This window comes from Sturnus vulgaris, chromosome 1 (genome assembly GCF_052056855.1).
Source record: "Sturnus vulgaris isolate bStuVul1 chromosome 1, bStuVul1.hap1, whole genome shotgun sequence".
Lineage (NCBI taxonomy): Eukaryota > Metazoa > Chordata > Aves > Passeriformes > Sturnidae > Sturnus > Sturnus vulgaris.
In genome coordinates this window covers 18,304,143-18,326,930 of record NC_142243.1, presented here as the reverse complement: position 1 = coordinate 18,326,930, position 22,788 = coordinate 18,304,143, and the positions used below count along the sequence as shown (strand labels likewise).

The 22,788-nt window shown below is 36.4% G+C and overlaps 1 protein-coding gene across 1 annotated transcript in view; it reads right to left on the bottom strand.

The window, feature by feature from the left end:
* DNAJC1 (DnaJ heat shock protein family (Hsp40) member C1) overlaps positions 1-22,788 on the bottom strand; it is a 108,551-nt gene that overhangs the window by 23,281 nt on the left and 62,482 nt on the right. The window contains exon 8 of the mRNA XM_014882147.2: positions 19,078-19,244. Coding sequence (XP_014737633.2) covers positions 19,078-19,244 — 167 coding nt within the window. The remainder of the gene's footprint in view (positions 1-19,077; positions 19,245-22,788) is intronic.

Genomic DNA, 22,788 nt, shown 5'->3' with positions numbered 1-22,788 from the left:
CAGCTTCAGACACAATATAGGAGAGAGAAGGAAAAACCCCCCACATTAAAAAATAAAACCCACGAAAAACCTCACTACCAGGAAGTCATGTGATTTCTTTACTTTCTAAACCCAATTTCTTTACTTTCTAAACCCACAGCTGAAGAGAGTCCACAGGAAAAGATAGTATTCCTTGGAGAGATTTTCTAGACCTTGCCTGTTTGAGAATGAGGATTTCACAGACATTTCAATTAGTGCTGCCCTGAATAACTCTGTTATCCCTTGCAATTCACTGCACTATAGACCATTTCCAGTACTGAACAGATCCTTGCAGATTTATATGAAACTCCTCTAGTGACATTTTGCAATAACAAAAATATATCTGTTTCTTGTTCTTGACAAGCATTACTCTAAAGACTTTCCTTTCCATCTTAACATTACTTTGTGTCTATAAGAAGTCTTGCTGACAGAACCTGTCAAAACCTTTATAAAATCCAAGTGCATTGTAAAGCTCTAATAGTAAGGCATAACTTTTCTTTAAATTCACACTGACTTCCTACTATTATTTTTAAATTGGCATTCCTAATAGTATCATTCATTTCATAACTTAAAAAAAATTACCCAGTATGGAATTCATGCTAACCAGTCAGTACTTCCCAGAATCCTCAAGCAAGCTCAAAAATTGGTATCCTATTTCTATCTTTCATTTCAAGGCTCATTTAAGTAATTGCTAAAATATTAACAGCAGTATTAAATGGATTTGATATTGGAGTTCTTTTCAGGTCAACGAATGGTGAAGACCATTGTTCCAAGCAATTTGTTATTTATCATCCTCAGATGAACACTTCAATCTAAAACAGTCCCTTCTCACTTGTCTTCAATACATGATGTCAAAAGTCTCTAAACTTCTTTAGTAAACATAGGTGAAAAGGACTTTTGGCCCTAGCATCTTCTAGAAACTGCTTTATATTTTGATCATCCAGTATTTCTTCGAAATCCTTGATAGTGTTCCTTTCTCTATTTCTTGGTAAAACAAAAAGTTGTCATTTTTTGTTCTCAGGCTTACCTAATTCTGGATTTGCGTAAGCCTTTCCCTTTCTGAAGCTCCTCGCTACACTTAACCCCCAAAGCAGCATAAACAACTTAATTCCAGTAAAATGGTTATATCTGTGATTCCTCCTCTGGCCACCATATTAATTATTCACAATTTTGCCAATTTTATTTTACCTTCAAGCTATACATTAACCCATCCTAACTGCATGTTAACAGATGATCTGTAAGCATTGAAACAAACAAACAAAATCAATCCCCTCATCGAAAAAAACAAAACCAAAACTCAACTCCGAGAGTTTAAGCATATTACAAACCAAAATGCAAACATGTCCATAAACATATAATGCCAATACAACACATCCCATACATTTTATCAAAAACAAAACCAGCTGCCATCTATTCAGAAACAACAACTAAAACATTTATTTACAAGTACATTTCACAGCTAATGCAGGTCAAAAAGCAATTACTATTCAGTTCTCTCATTTCCTAAGATGTGCCTCTCTATCTCTCTCTACATATATATATATATATATACATAAAAATATATCCACACATATCTTACTTAACCTCAGCAGGAAGCTGTAATGAATTAGAGATTCTCCCACCACCACCTTCAGCAGTGTTATTTGGTGCTGCCAGGGTATTCCTAGATTTGAATAAGCCATACCTTAAGAATGAAGAATTTGTGTTCAAAAAGACAGGCAAAAAGCAGGGAAGGAAGAGGAGGAGAATTAAATATAAATCAAATTAAGAACCAGCTACAAGGAGCAGTAAGACACTTTTTGAATTTATTACTATATTCAGAAAGTTGCAGATACTTGAATAACAGTATTAATCAGTCATCTTACAGAAAAGGTGGCAAACAGAGACTTGAAAATGAAGCACAAGATGAGTGCTATTATTCTACATTCATTCCAACATCTCTGCCTTTCACTTCCAGCCACTGGCCTTTCCCTGTCTTCCTTCCCAGACCAAGTAAACCTTTAATAACAAGTATTTTCTCCCATAAAGGTCCCTCTCCAAGTATCAGTAGACACCATTTCTAATCCTTCAGTAATTTCTAGATTTTCTTTATATCTATTTTACACCTTTTTTTAATGTAAATCTCTAAATGACCAAAAAAAAAAAAAATTCAGAGTTGATTTTCTTTCGCCTTTCCTACTCATTATTTATTCCTACTTCAAGAATTCAGAACCAAGAGTTTTGAATACTGACTTTAAAAATGCTCCAGCTCTTAATCAATAATCTGTAGAGGAAGGCACAGCTAAGCAGAATTCTGAGGTTTTGCAGAACAAGAATACCTCAAAAACAACTTTATATTACTTTAATAAAAATACTTTCTTGTCAATAGAGCTACAAGTGCTCAAAAACAATGACTTGTTAATGCCTAGTCATTGATATGAAGTAATCTGGTTAAAGCTACATCATCTTGAAAAACAGGGGATGTAAAAGAATGAAAACAGTATTTAGTTGCAAAAATCTTTAGAAATTTGACAGAAAACAGAGAATTTTTTATCAGCTGACTGTGGGCAGAATTTTGGTATCCAAGGCAGCCTCTCTGAAAGAAGGTGAGGAGCTGTCCTGTGTTGGGTACTGCAGACCCATTGCAAGACACAGTTGAGCCCGTGAGCCAAGCTGGCACCTCTGGGAACCTCTGGTGGCACTGTATTTCAGAATGGGCAAAGTGCTGCCCAGCACTGTGAGGGGACGTGTGAGGAACAGCCCTGCAGGCACCAAGGTCAGAGGAGGGCACAGAGTTTCTGGCAGCCTGTGGAATAGACCATGCTGGAGCAGAGACCCACACTGGAGCAGGAAAAGGTGTGAGAAGGGAGGAGTGGCAGTGAGGAACTGTTACACACTGACTAAATGCTCCCTACCCCAACTGTCCGGGCCACTGGGAGCAGGGAGGAAGGAGAAGAATTGGGAAAAGAAGGAAGGTGAGCTTTCGATTCAAGGAGACTGGGAGAAAGGTGTTAGAGGTCTTGTCTTGATTTCTCACGATCCAACTCTATTTTACCTGGCAATAAATTAATTTTTTCCCAAGTCTATTTTGTGCCATCAAGTCTAGTTTTTGTACCACCAATAGATTGCTTGATCTCCATACCATTACCTCAACCCATGAGCTTTTTCATCTTATTTTCTCAGCCAATTGTGTTGAGAATAAGGAGTGAAAGAGTGGCTGGGTGAGGACCTGGCAGCCAGCCTCAGTACACCCACTGAAGAATTATGAAGTACCAAAATAAATGGTTTGTATCTAGGAGAAGTTCTGGGGAATAAGTTTTTGGTGATATCCCCTTAAAACTACAGATTACCAGCATATACAATGGCTGCTGTTGGTAGCAAACACCAAAATACCAGATTTTAAGTAGAACTCTCCTAGCAATAAAAAATGCAGATCTACCTACATAAGAAATAAATATAAAAAAATTATTACTTATTGGTATAACCTAACAAACTGGTTGAATTTCCTATACCAACTAATGATAATTTTAATAAAAAGTTACTCCCTCAGTGATTTAGGTGCTTCTGAAAAAAAATTATTCAACATTTTTCTTTTTTTTTTTACTACGTTATAAAAAAGAAAAATCTTCCATGGATGTCTACATTCTAAAAATTGTTGTCATGCCTTTTAAGTGGCAGAACATACTGGTTAGCTTCACTTAAATGCTGAAGCCCTTTCATGATCTCAAAGGTTCAAAGAGATTACAGATAAAAATTACAATTCTATAAAACACAGAAAAAATGAGCACATATAAAAAGGACACACAACCAAAAAAAAAAGGTTAGACCATAAATGTCTCCATTTAAAGTCAGAGAGCAATTACTCCCTACATAGCATGCAAATAGAAATCAAATATCAGAAGCCTAAATGAACTAATGAACTTTCTACCCCTAGTTTTCTTTAACTAGAATTGTTTGGAAGAATCACCTCTATTTCAGTTTTACTTGATCAGGAAGATACAAGACATCACTTATATCTGATGAATAAGATGCTGCTCTCAGAATACTTTCTTACAGTCAGTTAAAGCTGACATCACCCTGGAATTGTTTGAGACTAGGATTAAAGTCCATGAGTAAATACACACCACTTAATACAGGGAGCTGAGCAGCTGAGGTTGGAAGGCACCTCTAGAGGTCATCTGGTTCAACACTTGGCTCAAGCAGGTTCACTAGAGCTAGCTGCAAAGGATCATGAACAGTTTTTGAATATCTGTCTCCAAGGAGGGACCTCCACAACCTCTCTGGGCTACCTGTGCCAGTGGTCTGCCACTCCCACAATTAGAGAGCATTCCTGATGTTCAGAGAGACACTCACATTTGCAACCACTCTTCCATGCTGAGCCACAAAGACCCGTTAGAACAGTTGAATTTGGATGAAGGTTCAAGTGATTTATCAAACAGGAAATAGTTAAGAAAAATAAAATGTTTTTCAAAGTTATACTTCTTAAAATTCTACAGTTTTCTTACATTATACTCTTTCTCCTTTCCGAAGCAGATCCACCAGTCATGCTGACACTGCTGTTTGAAGACACTAAGTTAGGAGGCTGGAACTGAAAGACTATTATGGTTCTGGCCAGAACAGGGTTAATATTTGCAGTAGCCAGAATGAAGCATGGTTAGGACTCAGAGGTTATTCTATAACACCTCATGTCATCTTATGGGGACCGGGGAAGGGCTCCCTTATGGTTGGCAGGGGCAGAGGTCAGGTATTGTCAGGGAGTTTCTGTGGGAGTTGAGCAATCACATGTGTTCACCTTTTCCTGTAAATTCTGTCATTATTGTTGCTGTTCACCTTCTTATCTCATTGCTGTTTCCAGTAAATTGTTCCTATCTCAACCCATAATCTTTATCTTTTGCGCCTCCAATTCTCCTCTGCAGCCCATCACAGGGAGGGGGGGAGTGATCAAGCAGTAGCACATGGTTTGGAGTGGTAAGAACCCTAAATTGGGAAATAGCATTCCAAACCCACAACACTGTTCTGTGATGTCCTTTACAGCAACAGTCTCTTTAAAAGATACCAAGAGCCGTTTTTGGTAGTGAAGCTGCTGTGTCCTCACCACAGCATCTAACTGAGGCACAGTTCATGGCAATACCTGAACTTCTGTAACAGAAATACAACTAGAGGTTCATTCTTAAGGTTCATTTCAGACCTAAGATACAATTTTTCATGAAACAGGACTGAACACCAAAAAAAATTATACTCTAAAATTCTGGTTCTTTGCAAAGACCAGCATATCTTAAGAACTTTATGAATCTGGTAATATAATTGGGGTGGCATGAAATATAGTGCATGATACTTTCAATTTATACATAAGCTGGAAACTCATCAACTGCAAGTGATATAGAACCAGTCTTATTGGCAGAAGGGTCACTATAAACTTCCACTGTTATTCAGAGATCAAAACAACAAAAGATATTACCAAATGGATGAAATAAGATCCTTCCAGAGATACAATCTCACTTCAGGCCAGGTTTTGTTTCCCTTAATCACAGTTTTCTGATTATATTCACATCCCTACAGCCAGTAGCCTAACAGAACAGAGTAACACATCACAGAAGAGGGATGAGCACGTGGCTTATTATTATTTACCAGAAGTTTATTCTGGACATTAGAAAATGTTTCGATGTGACTTTCAGCATGCTAAAAGAACCTGGAGGGTTCAGAGGGGGAAAAAAGTCTTAATCTAATCTTAATCTGATAAGGACCTTGTTACATAGCAAGCTCTCTCTAGCATTAACATAAAAATGTGTTAACTAGCTGTTCACAATGCATCAACTCAAACCATTTTCTTTTTAAAAGAAGGAGCTAAAGCCAAAGTAGTAAAGCATCTAGCAATACACACCTGAAAAAGGCCACTGCTCTACAATGTAATTTTTCACACTTCAGGCTTTGGGTTTAGACTTAACACAAAGCTTTCCTTAACCTATAGCTGTTAACATGACCAAGTACATGCATGGAAGTTTCAAATACCCATCTATACTACCATAAAGCAATCTGAGTATTCATCCTCTGAAATAGGTAGTTTTTAAAAACATGAAAAATAATTTTAATTCCAACATATTTTTATGGCTTTTGAAATTAAATTGTTCCATCATATTTACACAATGCCCAAGTAATTATTTTTCTTTTTGTCATTACAGCAAACCATGAGGGGGAAAAGGTTGCCACATTCTCAAAATCAAATCTACTTTTGCATCATGCATGCCAGAGGAAAAATGTCACAATTAAATGGTTCATAAGTATAACACTAAAATTAGTATTTAAGTCAATGTAATTGAACAGAAATTAAAATGTAGTTTTTAATTGCATATTACAACTTAAATGGTAGCACTTAGCAGAAAGTGTTAACTCATTTATTTTTTAATTGTTAGCTGCTTCAAGGCAATTGTTTTAATGCAGAAAAAAGTGAGAAGCTCTTCAGTAAATTTGATTGTAGGACACTGAGGCATGTAGATCAAATAAAATATAGGTTGAATAGGTAATTAGGTTTGGCCTGTGATACATTAATGTGGAGACAAATTCCGAAAGAAGGAGAATGAACGCTTTTCATTTCATTCGCTCTCAAACACCACTCTATTTGGTTTCTTAAATGCAGTTTGAAAAGTTTTTCCATTTGATAGAAAACATGAAATTGAAAATCTTCTGGAGTACATAGGTCAATGAATTCTTCAGGAGAATTTTGTAAATTTCATAAACTTCAATAAGTGCATAGGGTAGTAAGTATCAACAGATTGCATGTGGCAGCTTATTTCATAATTGCTTGACACATTAAAAATCTTTAGCCATGCTAAATTCACTGGAGAAGCCCAAGGGCATGCAGATATATTAAAGCATATGATTAATCCTTACAAATAAGGAGTGTTTTTCCTTCCAAAGTTATTATTTTACTCATGAAAGTGTCAAATATTTTACAGCATCAGGCTGCATACTCTTCTTTTAAGTACAACATGGCATGTTATGGGTATTCTGAAAACATTAACATATGGTATTTAAATACCATTCAAAAAAGTATCCTGTGATGGTGTCATAATGACCAAGATATTATTACACAGCTAATCCTGCTGACTGCTCTGCAGTGCTGTCCTCCTCTCCCTCTTCTATCCTTTGTCCAGCTTTTCTGTCAGGCTTCCTGGCACAATTTATCATAAGCTCAAGATCTTACCTCAATAACATTTGGATTTTTCTGGTTTCGTGGGGTTTTTTTTACATTGGTCTGTTGCTGGCAACATATTTCTCCTACCTTCAGCCATCTTAAATAGCTTATCCAAAATCAGGGGGCTTTTTGTGTCCCTTGACTTCCTTCAAATACAGTTTTAACTGTCTCCCTCTCAAGTATTTCTCCACTACACATAATGTCTAAATAATGTTCTTCCTTTCACATCAAATGCAACTAAATTCTTTTACTAGCAGTGCTATCTTTCTCTAATGCTCTAAACCTGCCTAAATATTCTGATCTCTTGATATTTAACTCAAATGCAGGAGGTACTTTGCACATCAAAGTGTGTAGACATACTGTGGAATCCAGTAGTATATAAGTGTGCTAAAACCCAAATGAAAAATTCAGCACCCTTCTACAAAGGGACAAGATGTCCAAAGATGATAACATTCTGCTATGAAGAATACCAAAACTAGAGATTTGCTCTCAACATACAAGTTCACTTTTGTAGAGAACAAAAGGAGAATGGTAAATAGCTGACAACCTAACAGATGTTCTGACATGGCTCAAGACAAGTGAGAATCTTGGCTATGAAGTAGAAAAAAAAAAAAAAGAAAAGGAAAGGAAAACGAAAAAATCGACTGTCCCAGCAGAATATGCCTGAAAGATTCAGAAACATTATATGCATTTAGAACCCTAAATAGGCTACCTGGAAAATGTCATGAACATGGCCCATACTAAACTCAGCTTCAGTTCTGTTTTCCAACAGTCTTAAGTTGTCAAGTAATAATGAAGGGGGTAGGGGGGAATCTGAGAAATTTTCACGTATTCATAAAACACAAATCTGTGATGACAACCTCAAGCAGAGCACTGCCAAAAACCTCCCAAAATTCAAAATTGTTAATTATCATGAAATAGTATACATGTAATTGAAAATAAGGGGAACACTAGTAAAACCAGTTAAAACATATAAATAGTGAGCTGCCTGTCAAATTCCCAAATATAACCACAAAGTTTGCACTAATTAAAAATCAAAGGTAGCCTTTTTTCCATATGCACAGATTTTCCTTCCCATAATTTGTGGCCATTTGAAAATGTCCCATTAACGTCAGTCTCATTCTTCCTGTGCTCACTTTCTCATTACCAGGCAAATTTTCCAACCAAGGACAATAAAAAAAATGCTCAAGGCAGTGATATACTGCAGTTACTCATATATATCCAGTCATTGAGACCAGTATCATTAAAACAAACTGAAATACATTCATAGAAGCTACAAACCTAGATCCTCTAATGATATATTTTCTTTCCAGACCTATTCCAATCCAGATTTCCAATGTGAATTACAAATATCACCAAGTAAATAGTAGAAACCGAAGTATTATGTTTTCCATGTTCATGTTTGTATGTTTAAAAAAAAAATAAACCCAGGCATAGAGTTTACTTTATTATTAAAAAGAACACCACCAGGAGAAATTTGGATGGTCAGAATGCTGATGTTCTCTAAAGAAGTCTGTTTAAAAAAATCTGATGCTATACAACACATCAGGTAAATGCACACTGTAAATACATGCTTACTTTGTGAAAGTCTGGGGGCTGCAAAAACACAGTACTCAATTGCAAATGATGCAAGAACATCCACTCCTTCACAGTTTGCATCTCAAGTCACGGTATTTAAAAAATTATGCATTTTGGAAATTACAGAATGTGCCATCACTAATATGATAAACTAACCTTACTACAATGTACCATTTCTCATACTCTGCCAACTTTAAGAGTGCTCTCCTCTTTTGCAGGTTTGGATAAGTAATATATCACGCAGTAGCATTTTATAAGAATGGTTTTGGACACAACTCCTATTCCTTTAAATGGAATACAATTGCATGCTCAAGTATGAACTGAGAGTTTAAAGACTAAAGGTGATCTTTTCAAGACTGAATCCTGCCTGACAAAACTTATATAAAAATGGTTAATTAACTGTATTGAGATTCTCTGAAAATTCTGAAGTGACAAAATGCTTATATCAGAAGGATTAAATTGTTCCTTAGTAAGGCAGGATTACGTATTTATCTTTAGTATGATAACAAAAGCCAAATATCTCTCACACTGTTCAGTTTAATTTTAGTAATTGGAGTTTACCATAGATTACAGTTTCTGGGTAATTTCTATTAAAAAAATTGACCAAACCGCACTATATTTATGGCCCCAGGAAGAAAAGGAAAGGAAACCAACAGCACTATGCACTGTGAAAGAAAGTAAGATGCTGAATCTAACCAGATTTTAATTGGTTTGTCTGGAAAATGTGATATAGAAACATCACTATGGATTTACACTTAGAAATTAAAACTGGATTTATTTAAAGCTAACTTCCTTCTCTACCTTATAGATAGCTAAAAATCATATGAAGAAAAGTAAGTAACTATTTTGCAACAGTTTGCACTTTTCAAATTCATGTTAAAAAGCCAAAAAGAGCAGCAGTGAATTGAACTACAGAAGTCAGTGCTATAAACTGCAAATTCTTTCTGATCCCTAAGTGGTGGATCCTGTGAAAATCCCATTTCAGGGATATTTAAGATCCTTGCCTCTCATTTGTCGCCAAAAATGTGAGGATACAGGGATTGTTGAATTGCTCTCTCCCTTCTCTTGGATGGGCAGGCAAGTGGGGCAAGGTCACAGTGAATAACCAGCTTTCATATCTTCTTCCAGCTCCTACCCCTGATATGTGCAACTACTTCCTTCTGCTTCTTTACTCTTCCTTTTTAGTTGAGATAAGAGTGACTTTGTTTTGGGAAGTGAGTGAGAGAACTCTACCTAGGGAAATCAGGATTTCTACCAGCCTCTGACTCCAACTGGGCTGAATCAGAGCAATCCCATCAGGTGTTTTTCTATATCTGCCCAGGCTGAGAGGAAAACAAAACTGGTGCAACAAAAACTATTAATTACAAAAGCACCCCATATTTTCCTGAAAATTTATGTAAAATGGACATGACCTTTAGGACAGAAGAGACACCGACAATGACAAAAGTCAGATCTTCAAGGATTGACTGGGAAAGCTCAATTTCCAGTTTCTCCTCACAGGAATGAGGTTTCTTTTCTGTCAACTACCATCTTTTTCTGTGATAGACGACTACCATATTAATCTCAGAAATGCAACAGGACTCGAGACCTGAGTTAGATTAACAAGTCCAACCTGAGCTACGACAGTTAATGTAATATACTGGACCCAGGCAGGTGCCTGAATTGAGATTACACTACTGCCCAGTGCAGAAACAGAGCTGCATTTAAAAAACACTGTGTTTGTCCTCACAGGTTAATACGTTGCACAATTAAATGGGGCTCTTTGATAGTTTTCAGCTGACAGACTCAAAAAACTGAGGACTACATACTGAAAGTACATGTGTGAAACTAGTCAGATTGAATTATGGCAGCCAGTCACATCAATCACTTTTTCTGGAACACAGATTCAGTTGGAAAACTATTGAAAGCTAAAATTTGACACCACAACATCTATAGCACGGTGTTGAAATCAGTGTATTACTCTTGTCTGTACAAGACAAGAACCCATGCCACTATATTTAATTAGAAGGAAAGTTTAAAAACTCAATCAAAATCAGGAAATATCAGGCAAATGTCAACTGTATTGCCTTAATTCAACACACATGCATGGCTGATTTATGTCTTTAACTAGTGCATAAGTGTTTATATAACATATTGTTACTATCTTTAGGAAATGTCCTTAGGGAAATATATATTTTAGCTCTTTGTTTCCTTTGCAATCTAGACTGAATTTTGGTTGTGCTGTGAAACATACCATTTCCAAACCCCCTTATTTTTCTGGGTGTGATCTCAAATAATTTCTCTATATAATTTAGATAAATTTTAATATTATCTTTAAATGCTTATAGCATGACTTTCTCAATTGCAGTTCTAACTGGTCTGAGCATGGGACATTTGAAAGCAGGATATTATTGAATGATCTATAATCTAAAAACACACCATTACTCTTTAAAAATACAAGAATAAATAAAGAAATAAGGTTTCCTATGCTTTGTTAACCTAGCCAAACTAAAGGTCAAAGAGAGAAAGCCAAAAAAGAAAACACATAAATTACACATACTTACATAGCAGTTATTCAGTTCGTATTTATTCAGAGTCTTTACATAGTCATGACCTATTTCAGGCAAAACTCTAACTCTTGGTTTAATGCTTACTATCTGTAGCATTTGTCTCAGTCATAAAAACTATTTTCTCTGAAACCAAGGCTAGAAGAAATTAATTATTTCATTATGTGTTTACAAATACAATTTGTTCTTTGAAGTATATTTGCCATAACATTGAAATCATCAACTTGAGATGCTAGTAAAAGAATATATCATCATCCTATCATTTTATTCTTCTTAAAAAAAATCAAGGACTAAAAAGCCTTGCATGTTTAATACTGCAGATTAAATTAGATTCCTGACCCTAATGATTTGATATTCACAGCTCAAAAGGAGACAAGCCTTATTCTAGATTTAAATATGTGGGTCATCCTCTCCAAGGAAAACTCAATAATTAAAAATAATATTTTTTTAGAATCACATTTATTCTCTCCTTAAAGCTATTCAAGTCCAAAGTAAAGTACTTAGAGACTTAAATACTCAAGATAGAAGCCTGAAAATAAGGTTATTGCCTGCATTTAAGGAAAGATGACTCAAAGAGTACATAAAAGTAAATAAATTTCTTGTTTCTAAACAAAATAAAAAATATACCAACTGGATAGAAATATGCTGAATATACTAATTTCCTAGAAATACACTGTTCTGGTTCAACAGTCACATAAAGAGAAACAAATTAGCCAGAAAACCAACAAGCTCTTGGTTGTTAGTTAAAATGCTTGAAAAATTGAAAAAAGTCTTTCTGGTTTTCTTCTGTTCATTAGGCTGAGTTGGTGGCTAGCAAGGAGGAAAAGAAACAGGAATAGAATCATTAATATAAAATTACATAAACATTTTAAAATAACCAAGATGTCAAACTATTTTATTGGTATATCCTGTTCTCTTCATCACCAATATAACATGTAACAAAGGGATACCTTTTCCACACTCTCTCTTGGTGCCAGGGAAGGTCATGGAGCAGACCCTCTTGAGAGCCATCACATGTGCAGGACAGCCAGGGCATCAGGCCCAGCCAGCACAGGTTTGTGAAAGGCAGGTCCTGCTTGACTGACCTGATCTCCTTTTCTATGATAAGATGACACACTTAGTGGATGAGTGAAAGGCTCTGGATGTGCCCACCTGGACTTTAAGAAAGCTTTGGACACCATTTCCCACAGCATCTCCTGCTCATGGCTTGGCCATGGCTGCTCTGTTGGATGCACAGAGAACTGTTGGCATGGCCGGGCCCAGAGGGTGCTGCTGAATGGAATTACATCCAGTGCTGCTCCCCAGGGCTCAGTGCTGGGACCAGTTCTGTTTAATATCTTTATCCATGATCCATGTGAGGGGATGGGGGACACCCTCAGGGAGTTTGCAGACACACTTAGCAGGGTGGGAGTGTTCATCTGCTGGAGGGCAGGAAGGCTCTGCAGGGCCATCTGGACAGGCTGCATTGATGGCGACAGGCCAGAGGTCTGAGCTTCAACAAGGCCAAGTGCTTGTGCCTGCTCTGCCCTTGGGTCACAACCCCCTGCAGTGCTACAGGCTGGGGCAGAGTGCCTGGGAAGATCCAAGTTGGAAAAGGTCCTGGGGATGCTGGTCAACAGCAGCTGAACATGAGCCAGTGAGTGCCCAGGTGGCCAAGAGGCCAATGGCATCCTGGCCTGGATCAGCAACAGCGTGGCCAGCAGGAGCAGGGCAGTGACCATCCCCCTGTACTCAGCCCTGCTGAGGCCACACCTCAAATCCTGGGTTCAGTTCTGGGCCCCTCAATTCAGGAAGGGCATTGGGGTACTGGACAATGTCCAGGGAAGGGCAATGGAGCTGGGGAAGGGTCTGGAGCACAAGCCTGATAAGAAGCAGCTGAGGAAGCTGGGGTTGTTTAACCTAGAGAAAAGGAGGGTCAAGATAGATGAGATAAGAAGATAAAATGGTCTCAAATTGCACCAGAGGAGTTTTAGACTGGATACTAGGAAAAATTTCTTCACTAAAAGACTGGTCAAGTATTGGAACAGGCTACGCAGGAAAGCAGTGGAATCACTGCTCTTGAAAGTTTTCAAAAAACTGACAGATGTGGCACTTAGATGTGCCTTAGTGGTGAACATGGTGGTGCTGAGTTGGACTAGATATCTTGAGAGGTCTTTTCAAACCTAAACGATGATATCATTCTAACTTACCAATATTTCATCACTAGAATTCTGTTGCATCGAAAAAAAATATATACATGGTTCCATACCTGTCCACTGACTTCAGACAGGAGCCAAAGAAAATAGGTAGATTTAAACAATTATTTTAAAAAGCATGTGTATAATTTTTCATTAATAGTAATAACTCTAATATAAATATGCCGACTGCAGGAGTAGTCTATGCAACATAAACTGTAGAGTCTTCTTAATATGCAAACTCCAGTATTCTGCTCAGGCTGAGTCTGCAATATTTGGAGTGACACTAAGCATAAAAAACCACAGGAAAGTCTGAACTCTTAACACTTTCAGTAACACTCTAATGCAGATTTTATTTTATTTTTTTTTAATGAAGCATCTTTTCAGCAACATCACATTTTTAAGAGTTTGGTAATAGAATACTGAGATTTTCACCTCAGGGTTACTAAATTCAATATGGCCCAGATCAATAATGACTCAGTCATCAACATTTGATGAGAATTTGGAGCTCAGGTTAAAATGTATTATGAACTTAGACTAGCTCCAATGAATAGCTTCATAACTGACACTAACATGTATGGCTGCTGGCAGTCTCAATACAGAACCTTATATTCAATGGGAACACAGATTTACTTTCTGCACCTACAGCAATCCTTCTGAGCCAGGATTAAGGCCCAGTAACTCACACTGTGAGGAATCTCAGACTGATAGCTGCATATTAGTACCCATCCCAAGAATAAAAGCGCCTTAGAATTCAGACACACTTTTCAAATAGCATATTTGCTTCATTGCTTAGAAAGAGAAAAATTATTTCAAAGCTGGAACTAGCTAGCTGTGCTAGGCTGCACACCAGAACAGAATAACCCTTCCCCTCAAAGACTAATTTATTATAACATCTGGTTTACACAGCACCTTAATCCTGCTAAGATAGAAACTGCTTGTTTAAGAAATTAACATTTTTTAAAAGCTTGGAAACTGTATTCAGGTATCCTGTCATATGACATCTGATTAGAACAAGCACCACATTATTTGCTACTAAAGAAAAAGCATACTCAGATTTCAAAGCAGCACAGATGTGGGAAGATCCAAGGCAGAAGAGAGCAGGTGGCAGGCTAGCTGGCAATTATAAAATGCACAAGGTTATAAAATGACTAAGACTTAATTGTCAAACCTATATATTTTAAACTAACAAAAGCATTTGTATAGCTTTTTGCCTTTTGATATTAGAAAGCAGAGAGATCTCTTCTGTACATTTAAAGTTCTATCCCTGTTCCACAGCCAGCTTTCAAATAAAACTTCATGATTAAAAAGCTCAATCAGATATCAATATCCTGTATCTGAAACACACTGCTTTGATGGCCCAGGCTGAGAAAAACAAAAGGACAAAATGCATTTTAACCAGAAAGGAGTTCACTACCAGAATAATCAGAGTCTACAGTTCAATAATTAAGAAAAAATGGTAACTACCTCATTTCCAGCATCTAAATAAACTGTGTAAAAACAATGCTTAGGTATACTTACATATACTTCTATTTCACAGTATTTTTAATAATCCTAATTTAAAGGTTAACAGTATATCAAATACAAGTGACTTATGCTAAGCTTCCCATGCTCTGTGCACAAAAAAGTTTTTACTACTTCAGCTTTCGTAAAATCAAGCCAGGTGCTCCTGCAATATCAAAAACACCCAAATGCCAAGAAGTGCCGCAGGATAACATGAAAAACAAAAATAATGAGAAACATCATTTTCTATCCATACATCTGGTCCAGCTGGAAGGGATCAGGCACTGTCTTTCTCCACCTTTATCTCCTCTTTACAGAGCAAGCAAATATCAAAAGGTCAAAAGTATTCACAAGTTATTGAGACAGAACTTGGAACTCTATCTTCATAGATGAATGAGTGAAATAATGATATGAAATGGAGATTCCATTGGAGATGATGAGGAATCTGTAAACCAAAAGGAATTATAATCCTGGTCCCACTGAAGACAATGATAAATCTCCCAATGATTTCTTGAAGGCCAAGATTTTCATGCAACAACAATATTCTTCACATAAGCAATGAACTCTCATGAAAACAACATGTGTTACAAATCACATAAAATCAAATCAGAACAAAGAGTATGAGGGAAATCCCACTGAGAGAAATGATTCATCAATAGCATGATTCCAAAAACAGTGAATACACATATTCTTGCATGAATATTTGCACAAATTATTTAACAAGATCAGATGTAACAAAATATGTCCTCTAATAAGTTCCTTTTTTTTTGCAGCTCCACATAATAGGTTGCTCAACAGGGAAGTAAAGGGTTAAATGGCTACTAACTAATGCAATAGAGGCTTAACAACATATTCAGGCTACAAAATACTACATCTCAAAGGAATTCCATTCCTTCTAAATTTCCCTTAATTACTAATAAACATACATAGAATAAGTTTTCCAGTCACCTTTTAATGAGATCCAGGAAAAAAAAATTCAGAAACTTGAGTTAAGTAAATTAAGATCTCAACAACCTGTAAGATCTTTCAGACCTTTTCTTCTTCAGAAACAGAGCACAAACATTCAGTGATAAAACAAAAATCATCTTTGCTTGTTTTGCTTTGAAGAGTTTTGTTAACCAGCATGAGAAGAAGCTTTTAGCAATTCCTCCCAGGTTCTTACTCATATGCAGTTTGCATGAATAGTAGAGCCAGCACTATATGAATATGCAATTTAGTCTTAGGTAAGTATATGATTTCCTATATAGCAAAAAAACAAAAAAACCAACCCAACCAAAAAAAAAACCCTCTCTAGAGTCCCAATACTTCATTTCCATGCTCTCAAATACAACTGAGTCAGCTCACACTATTTCCAACAGATTGAGTTCAAGAACAGGACAGATGGAAGGTTTCATAAATGATACAGGTAACATGCTCTTGGTATGTGCCTGCACCTACATGTGCTCCCAAATCTCAATTTAAGCATCCTGGTTGCAAAGAAAATTGAGTATTTCTTTCTCTCAGAATTTATGAAAGGCAGTAAGTCATAATAAATTATTATAATTTTACCTAGAACAAAACTGGAACGGACTGTATCCCGTTATTCCCACACAGCCTCCCTTTTTTTGTGGTCTAAAATTCCAACTATTTAACCTTCCCTCATAAATATGATTTTCTGAATTTACTATTACTGTTGACCTAATCTTTCCTTTAAGTATTCTTTTTTTTTCTTTCCCGAAAAGTACAGCAATTAAAACTACACTAAAAAGGTACTAAAGGTGAATGGATCACTGCTACAAAGAAATACAGAAAAATTACCTCTCCATTTTGCAATACTGATACTATGCATTTCCCAACGGCTTGCTTTCTTTTATTATTTCATTTAATTTTCAGTTCTAACTAAAAAGTAACAACATGCCAAGACTAGCTCCTTATGGACATAAGCTCAGTGCATTCTCAAACTTGGGCAGAAAAATAACTTTACAATGCTGTAAGCATCTTTTCATCCAGCTATATAATCTCATGGAAAGAAAAAACATTCCTCTTTCTCCTTCCCTTGGTAGATCATCTTACAATGCCTAAGAAGGAAGCTGTTTTCTTCTCTACAACCTGTTCATTATCTACTTTGATACTTAAATTCTATGGAAGCAGTAATCAAAAAGAATAAATCACAAGGAAAAAAAGAACTCAAAGTATTCAAAAATATTAAATCAACCTAAGAACTGAACCTAATCTAACCTTTCTATCAAATTAGGCACTTTGCACAGTACAGCATTTCCAAAACACTAGTTCATGGATTAATAGGCACCTCCAAAGTACAAATATCAATGGTGCAGAGCAGCTGAAGAACAATATTAAATTACTGTAATCACCTACACTTGGGATACCAATAGCAGGGAAAGCAACTCCACTTGTTACTCCTGGAAGGATGACAAAGTAATGTACTACTTTATCAAGCTACTTCGATGTCTGTTGGCTGGTACACAGTCCACATCCCTGAGCTACCACAGAAGACAGGGAAAAAAGAAGCTAACAGGCTTCCTTATGAGTGAAGAATGACAATCCCAAGAAAAGGTCTGATGGCAAAATGATTTATGACAGAGCAACATTTTGCTAAAACAAGCAGAACTGAGAGGTGGACGTTACACACCACTTGGTTTCACATCTGTGCATGAAGCAGAAGTGGGATGCTGATCCAGTTCCATGATGTCATGAAAAATATCTATTTCTAAAATGGAAAATGTGTCAAATGACTGTTAGGAACAATTCACTTGTGGTACAACCATTTTCCCAGTGAGCTTATTACAAATCATATGACACAGCCCTTCTCCTATTAGATACAAATGGCTCCTCTAGGCTCCTAGAGCCCGTGACATATATTCTCTGTTTCCTTGTGCAGTTTATGAATCTGTTTCCCTCCACAACTGTATTAAATGTTGATGTTGCACCCTAATAACATATTAGCTGTCAAACAAAGGAAGCACAACTCATCAGTTTGTTCAGGTCAAACACTTTACCCAGGCAGCATACCTACAAACTGCCTGGTTGTCCCTAAAAGATAAACCCCTTTTGTAACAGAATATGATTTTAAAAATACACTAATTTATCAAAGCAATGAGACAATACTGAACATCCAGATGGAAGTGTAGAAAATCAAGTTTTGTTGAGGATATCTGGAAGGATGGACCTACAACTAGCTCTCCTAGCAGTATCTCTGAAGACACAACTTCTATGTATTTTGTGAGAAGCTGTAAATTTATAGATGGAATAGGCCTAGTCTTATTCGGTTTCTCCATTTTCATGTAAATTAAAAGACTGACTCAATTTCTGTCTTTGGGGAGGGGAAGATGTGTTTGAGGTTCAGATGACCAAGCACACAACCAACCCAACTTTACTTCAAACACACCTGTCTTCCAAGGGAGGCAGATTTTCAAGACAGCAGACTAATTTACAGTGTTTATTCTCAGTTCCAACATGAAAATAATACATTTTCAAGTTAGTATGATTCAATAAAATTTACCAGAACTCAATTATACTAACTGCCACTAAGAACCCTTATCTCTGAGTAGAAAGAACCTTAACAACAGGCCGAAACTGAATTGTTAGAACTGTTCCATGCATCAGATAAAATGCACAAAGTACGTAATCGGTTCTATCATCAAAAGATAATACATCTGCATATTACAAAGAGAAGGTTTCTTCTTTTTCCTTTGCTTTTCTTTTAATAGAGAAGAATCTATTCTTGCAAGCAAAATGTTATTAACTGCAATTAAGAGAAAGAACCAAGACTCATACAACGTGACAGCATTATGTTCTACTAATTTCTAGTGAACAAGAATAGTGTTTGTATTAGAAACCATAGAGAGCTTTCATATGGCTTAATCAACGACATCCTATTATAACAACATTTCCAGTATCATTACACAAATTACACTGAACATTAATATAATTTTTTCTGTTATATCTCTGCCAGATAATTAATACTTCTCTACACTTTAATGGTAAATGAATACTGTGGTGGTATACACACAATATTCTGTTTTCCTGAGAGGCAAGCAAATGAATCAACATTTAAAATATGTAACAACATGAAAGATTTTGAACCTACCTTCTTTTTCTGAGTTCTGTTCCTGCCTCCCAACCAATCATCCATCTGTTCCTCAATCTCTTCAATTGAAGTTCCATGATCATAAGATGGTATATACGCACTTGATTCCAGAGCTGTGTATACAGGGAATTCTAATTTTGGTTTCTTGACTTTAGGCTTCTTCTCTTCTATATAAAAGCAAAAAAGAAGAAAAAGTAATGCTACAAGTACTGTAGGCATTACTGCAGGTAATAATTCAGAAGCAGGTTTAACTCCTCAACTCTTAATCCTATCTTAAAACTTCCACTGAGGAAGTGGCTTCAATTTCTTTGTTAGAAATACAATTAGAGTTTTGCATAATAATTTTATTTTTATTAGAAGTAAATAGCAATGCATCCACTTAGCCCCTCTTCCATTTGAACTATGTCAGATAAGTTAGCTCTTGTTACTGCTATACCACTTGGCAAAGAAGATTAGTACAGGCAAAAGCACAGGAGCTGTTTAAAAGATTCTGAAGTCCAGCTAGCTTCAGAGAACTTGGCAAAGGTAGAAAGGTGAATTTTAGACAATTTATGGTCAGCTATGCTAAATAGAAGCTTCTGAGTCAACAGATGGCTTCTCTATTCTCAGATTTCTCCAACCACAAATAGTTCTGTTCTAGCACTTACACATTTAGGAAGATGTAAATGTTGGGCCTCATTTCTAACACTGATTTCTGTTTTCTGCTCTCTCTGCACTTCAAATGGTATTAAATGGGAACAGCAAACTCATGGGAAAGGAAGGAAGGACCACAATAACCTAAACCCCAGCACCTGAAAATGCATCCACTATATAAGATGATTTCAAAAGTAAGATTTAAAATGGACAATTGACAGAACTTTATGAAAGACAAGAAGATGAGTAGCAGAAAGAAGCTTGAACATTCAGAAAGCATCCAGAAACCTCAGGTGTGCCCAGTGGGAATCTTCTGCTTTTTCCTCTTGTATTCAAAATATGCTGTATTCACAATGACTAAATGCTCCTAAAACTGAAAGAGCTGATCTAATACTCCACTGCAATCAAGAGGGAAGTTCTACACTCCACCTTTTCACTCTCCAATTCTTGTCTTTGTGCTCCTCTCTATTGTGTTTCTACAACCATCCAATCACTCAGCAAACTACTTCAATTTATTAAGCAAGTAGAAAACTACTCTTAATACTCAAACAAATAGAAAAAAAATCCAAGTCATTTAAAGGTGGTAGGGAAAGAAAAGAAGAACCACACTTGTGTGATCAGTTTATCTGCCTTTGCAACCACGCCCGAATACTTCAGAGGAGAAAAATCTCTTTAAAAAATTCCTAAAGAGGAGAGAGGACTGTTCCCTACAGACTCTCCAGCAGAATTTCTTTTCCTAAAAGCATATGTGCAGAAACAGTACACTGAAAAAGACTCCACAGATTTGACAAACCCTAGGAACTGAGTATTTAAGAAAACAACAAAGAGATAGAGAACTGTTTCAAGTCCAAAATTAACAGAAAAGTCATACAGATCTTGAAAGTTAACAGGATGACTAATGAACTTTTAAACTTTTCCCTGTTCAGAGCTTCCCTGCACGTTGTTCAGAGACCTGTCTTTGTAAAGAATCTTTAACTTTACCTGTCAAATTTCAATAAATGAAATAAAAAGTTAAAATTTGTATTTTAATTTTTTAACATCCTTCTGTAGGGAAGTGTAGAAATTATAATGAAATTACAGATACTCCTCAAAATTAAGTGAAAACCCAAAAATGTAATACCAGCATTTGTCTCACTATGCAGATATTAGTACAGACAACACAGATACAATTTTTTTGTCTATTTCAAAAGGTGAATTTTACAATCAAATCACATCTATTAAATATTATCTTATTTTTCTCCAAAACCGCCATGTATAACAGCTTCTAGAATCTCTTAATCTCTTAGAATCTTAAAATTTAATTGCATAATCTCTAGAATCTTTTGTATGGGAAAGTAGCAATAACTTTACCAGCTCTCTAGAGCAAACACCAATACTGGCAAAAATATTCTAGGAAGTTAACTTCAATGACAATTTTCACCACCTTATTTCAATCTCTCAATATAATCAAGCACACTGTGTGTGTTCACTTGGAATTATTTAACAGCGGAGATAACCCATGACAGTTGGCTTTTCCTGTATCTTGCACCCCATTAGCTATTGCTTATTAATTTTACCTCTAAAAAATATGCAAATAGTTAAAGCCTGAACGCTTCTAACTAACATTTAAAAATGAAGAGCATATCCTGAAATAGGTCATCTAGGCTCTTGTTGTAGTTTTGGAAGTATTTCTGTAACTATTTCCAGAGGACACTGTGCTCCACTTTAAAATGAGGTATCAAAGACAGTATCTAGGCTTTCTTCAGGCAGTTAAGTGACAGAGGAAGACCTAACATAGATAAGACACCCTGCTGTTTGCTGACTATCAAAGGAACGAGAAATCCCATCTAGAGAAGATGGCTGTACAACCTCAAACAAGCACTCAACCAGAATGAAAAAAAACCTTATCTCTACTGTCTTCCATGCATATACAAAAAGATGAAGGAGTTCAGTGTATCTCTTGATACCACAATGGCTGTCATATTGGATTAAAAAAAAAATAAATAGAATTGAAGTCACAGCTGCTTTGACATAGGGCTCCCAATAACCCGTCAAGAAGAGTTGCACCTCAAAATTTTCAAAGCCACTTTTCAGAACAGGAAAACACATAAAAAGCAGTTTAATGGTAACATCTTAAAGCATTTTAGACAGAGGAAGTTCAGAAGTTACGTTTAGCCATATGAAGCCTCAGCTTAAGGCAGCCAAGTACTGGTGCTCTTTCAGGTTAATATGGAGAAAGCAAAACAGACCACTGGAACTATTTGACCCAAACAGAAGTCCACAGGAGATACTCAGGAAGAATACCTCCCTCTTTCATGTTATCTTTTCACTATCAGCAAGTCAACTGGCAGCCTAAAAGACACTTCCGACCTGACCAGGCACTTTGCCCTGAAGAGAATATGGATCAGGTTTCCCAAATCGTAGATGATGCCTGGACAGCTGAATCCTGTATCTGCTAAGGCTTGACAGACAGCCAGGAAGTTGGTGCAGCTGCTCACCACTATGACCTAAAGTAAGGATGTGTTTGATCGTGCTGACAGTACTGACAACAGCAGTTGTGATTCCGAATTTTGAAACACAAGTGTTCTCTTAATATTTAGTGTTGTTTTCCAATGGTGCTCGTTTTAGGCCATCCATTGTAACAGAACAGGCTTTAAAAAGACATTTTTCTCCTCCAGTCTCAAATATTGTTTTAATATTGTTACATACAAACCTATCTAAAATGCAGGAAAAACATACAGAAAAGATTTCCTAGGTTCCTCAGTTCTGTGACAGTGAGCTCAGTGTCTGCTGGAGACCCAGTCAGACCACAGTGCCCTATGTGGGCACCAATATCCAGCAAACCTTCACTATAAGCAGAGTTTGGCACTCATACAACTAAACACTGTGGAGAGAAGACAATCTTGGTAAAACAGAGCCTGCCTTCAACAGGGTAAACTAATAGCTTACTCTCATTAATATTTTCTGGGAAGATTATGTACTTTCATTGCCAAATTACAGTGTAGCAACTATTTTAGTCTATTAAATAGAATTTTTAAAAATAGACTTTTTTGTGTATATGGAATCCAAGATCATAAGCACAATGGAAATTGTTTCCTA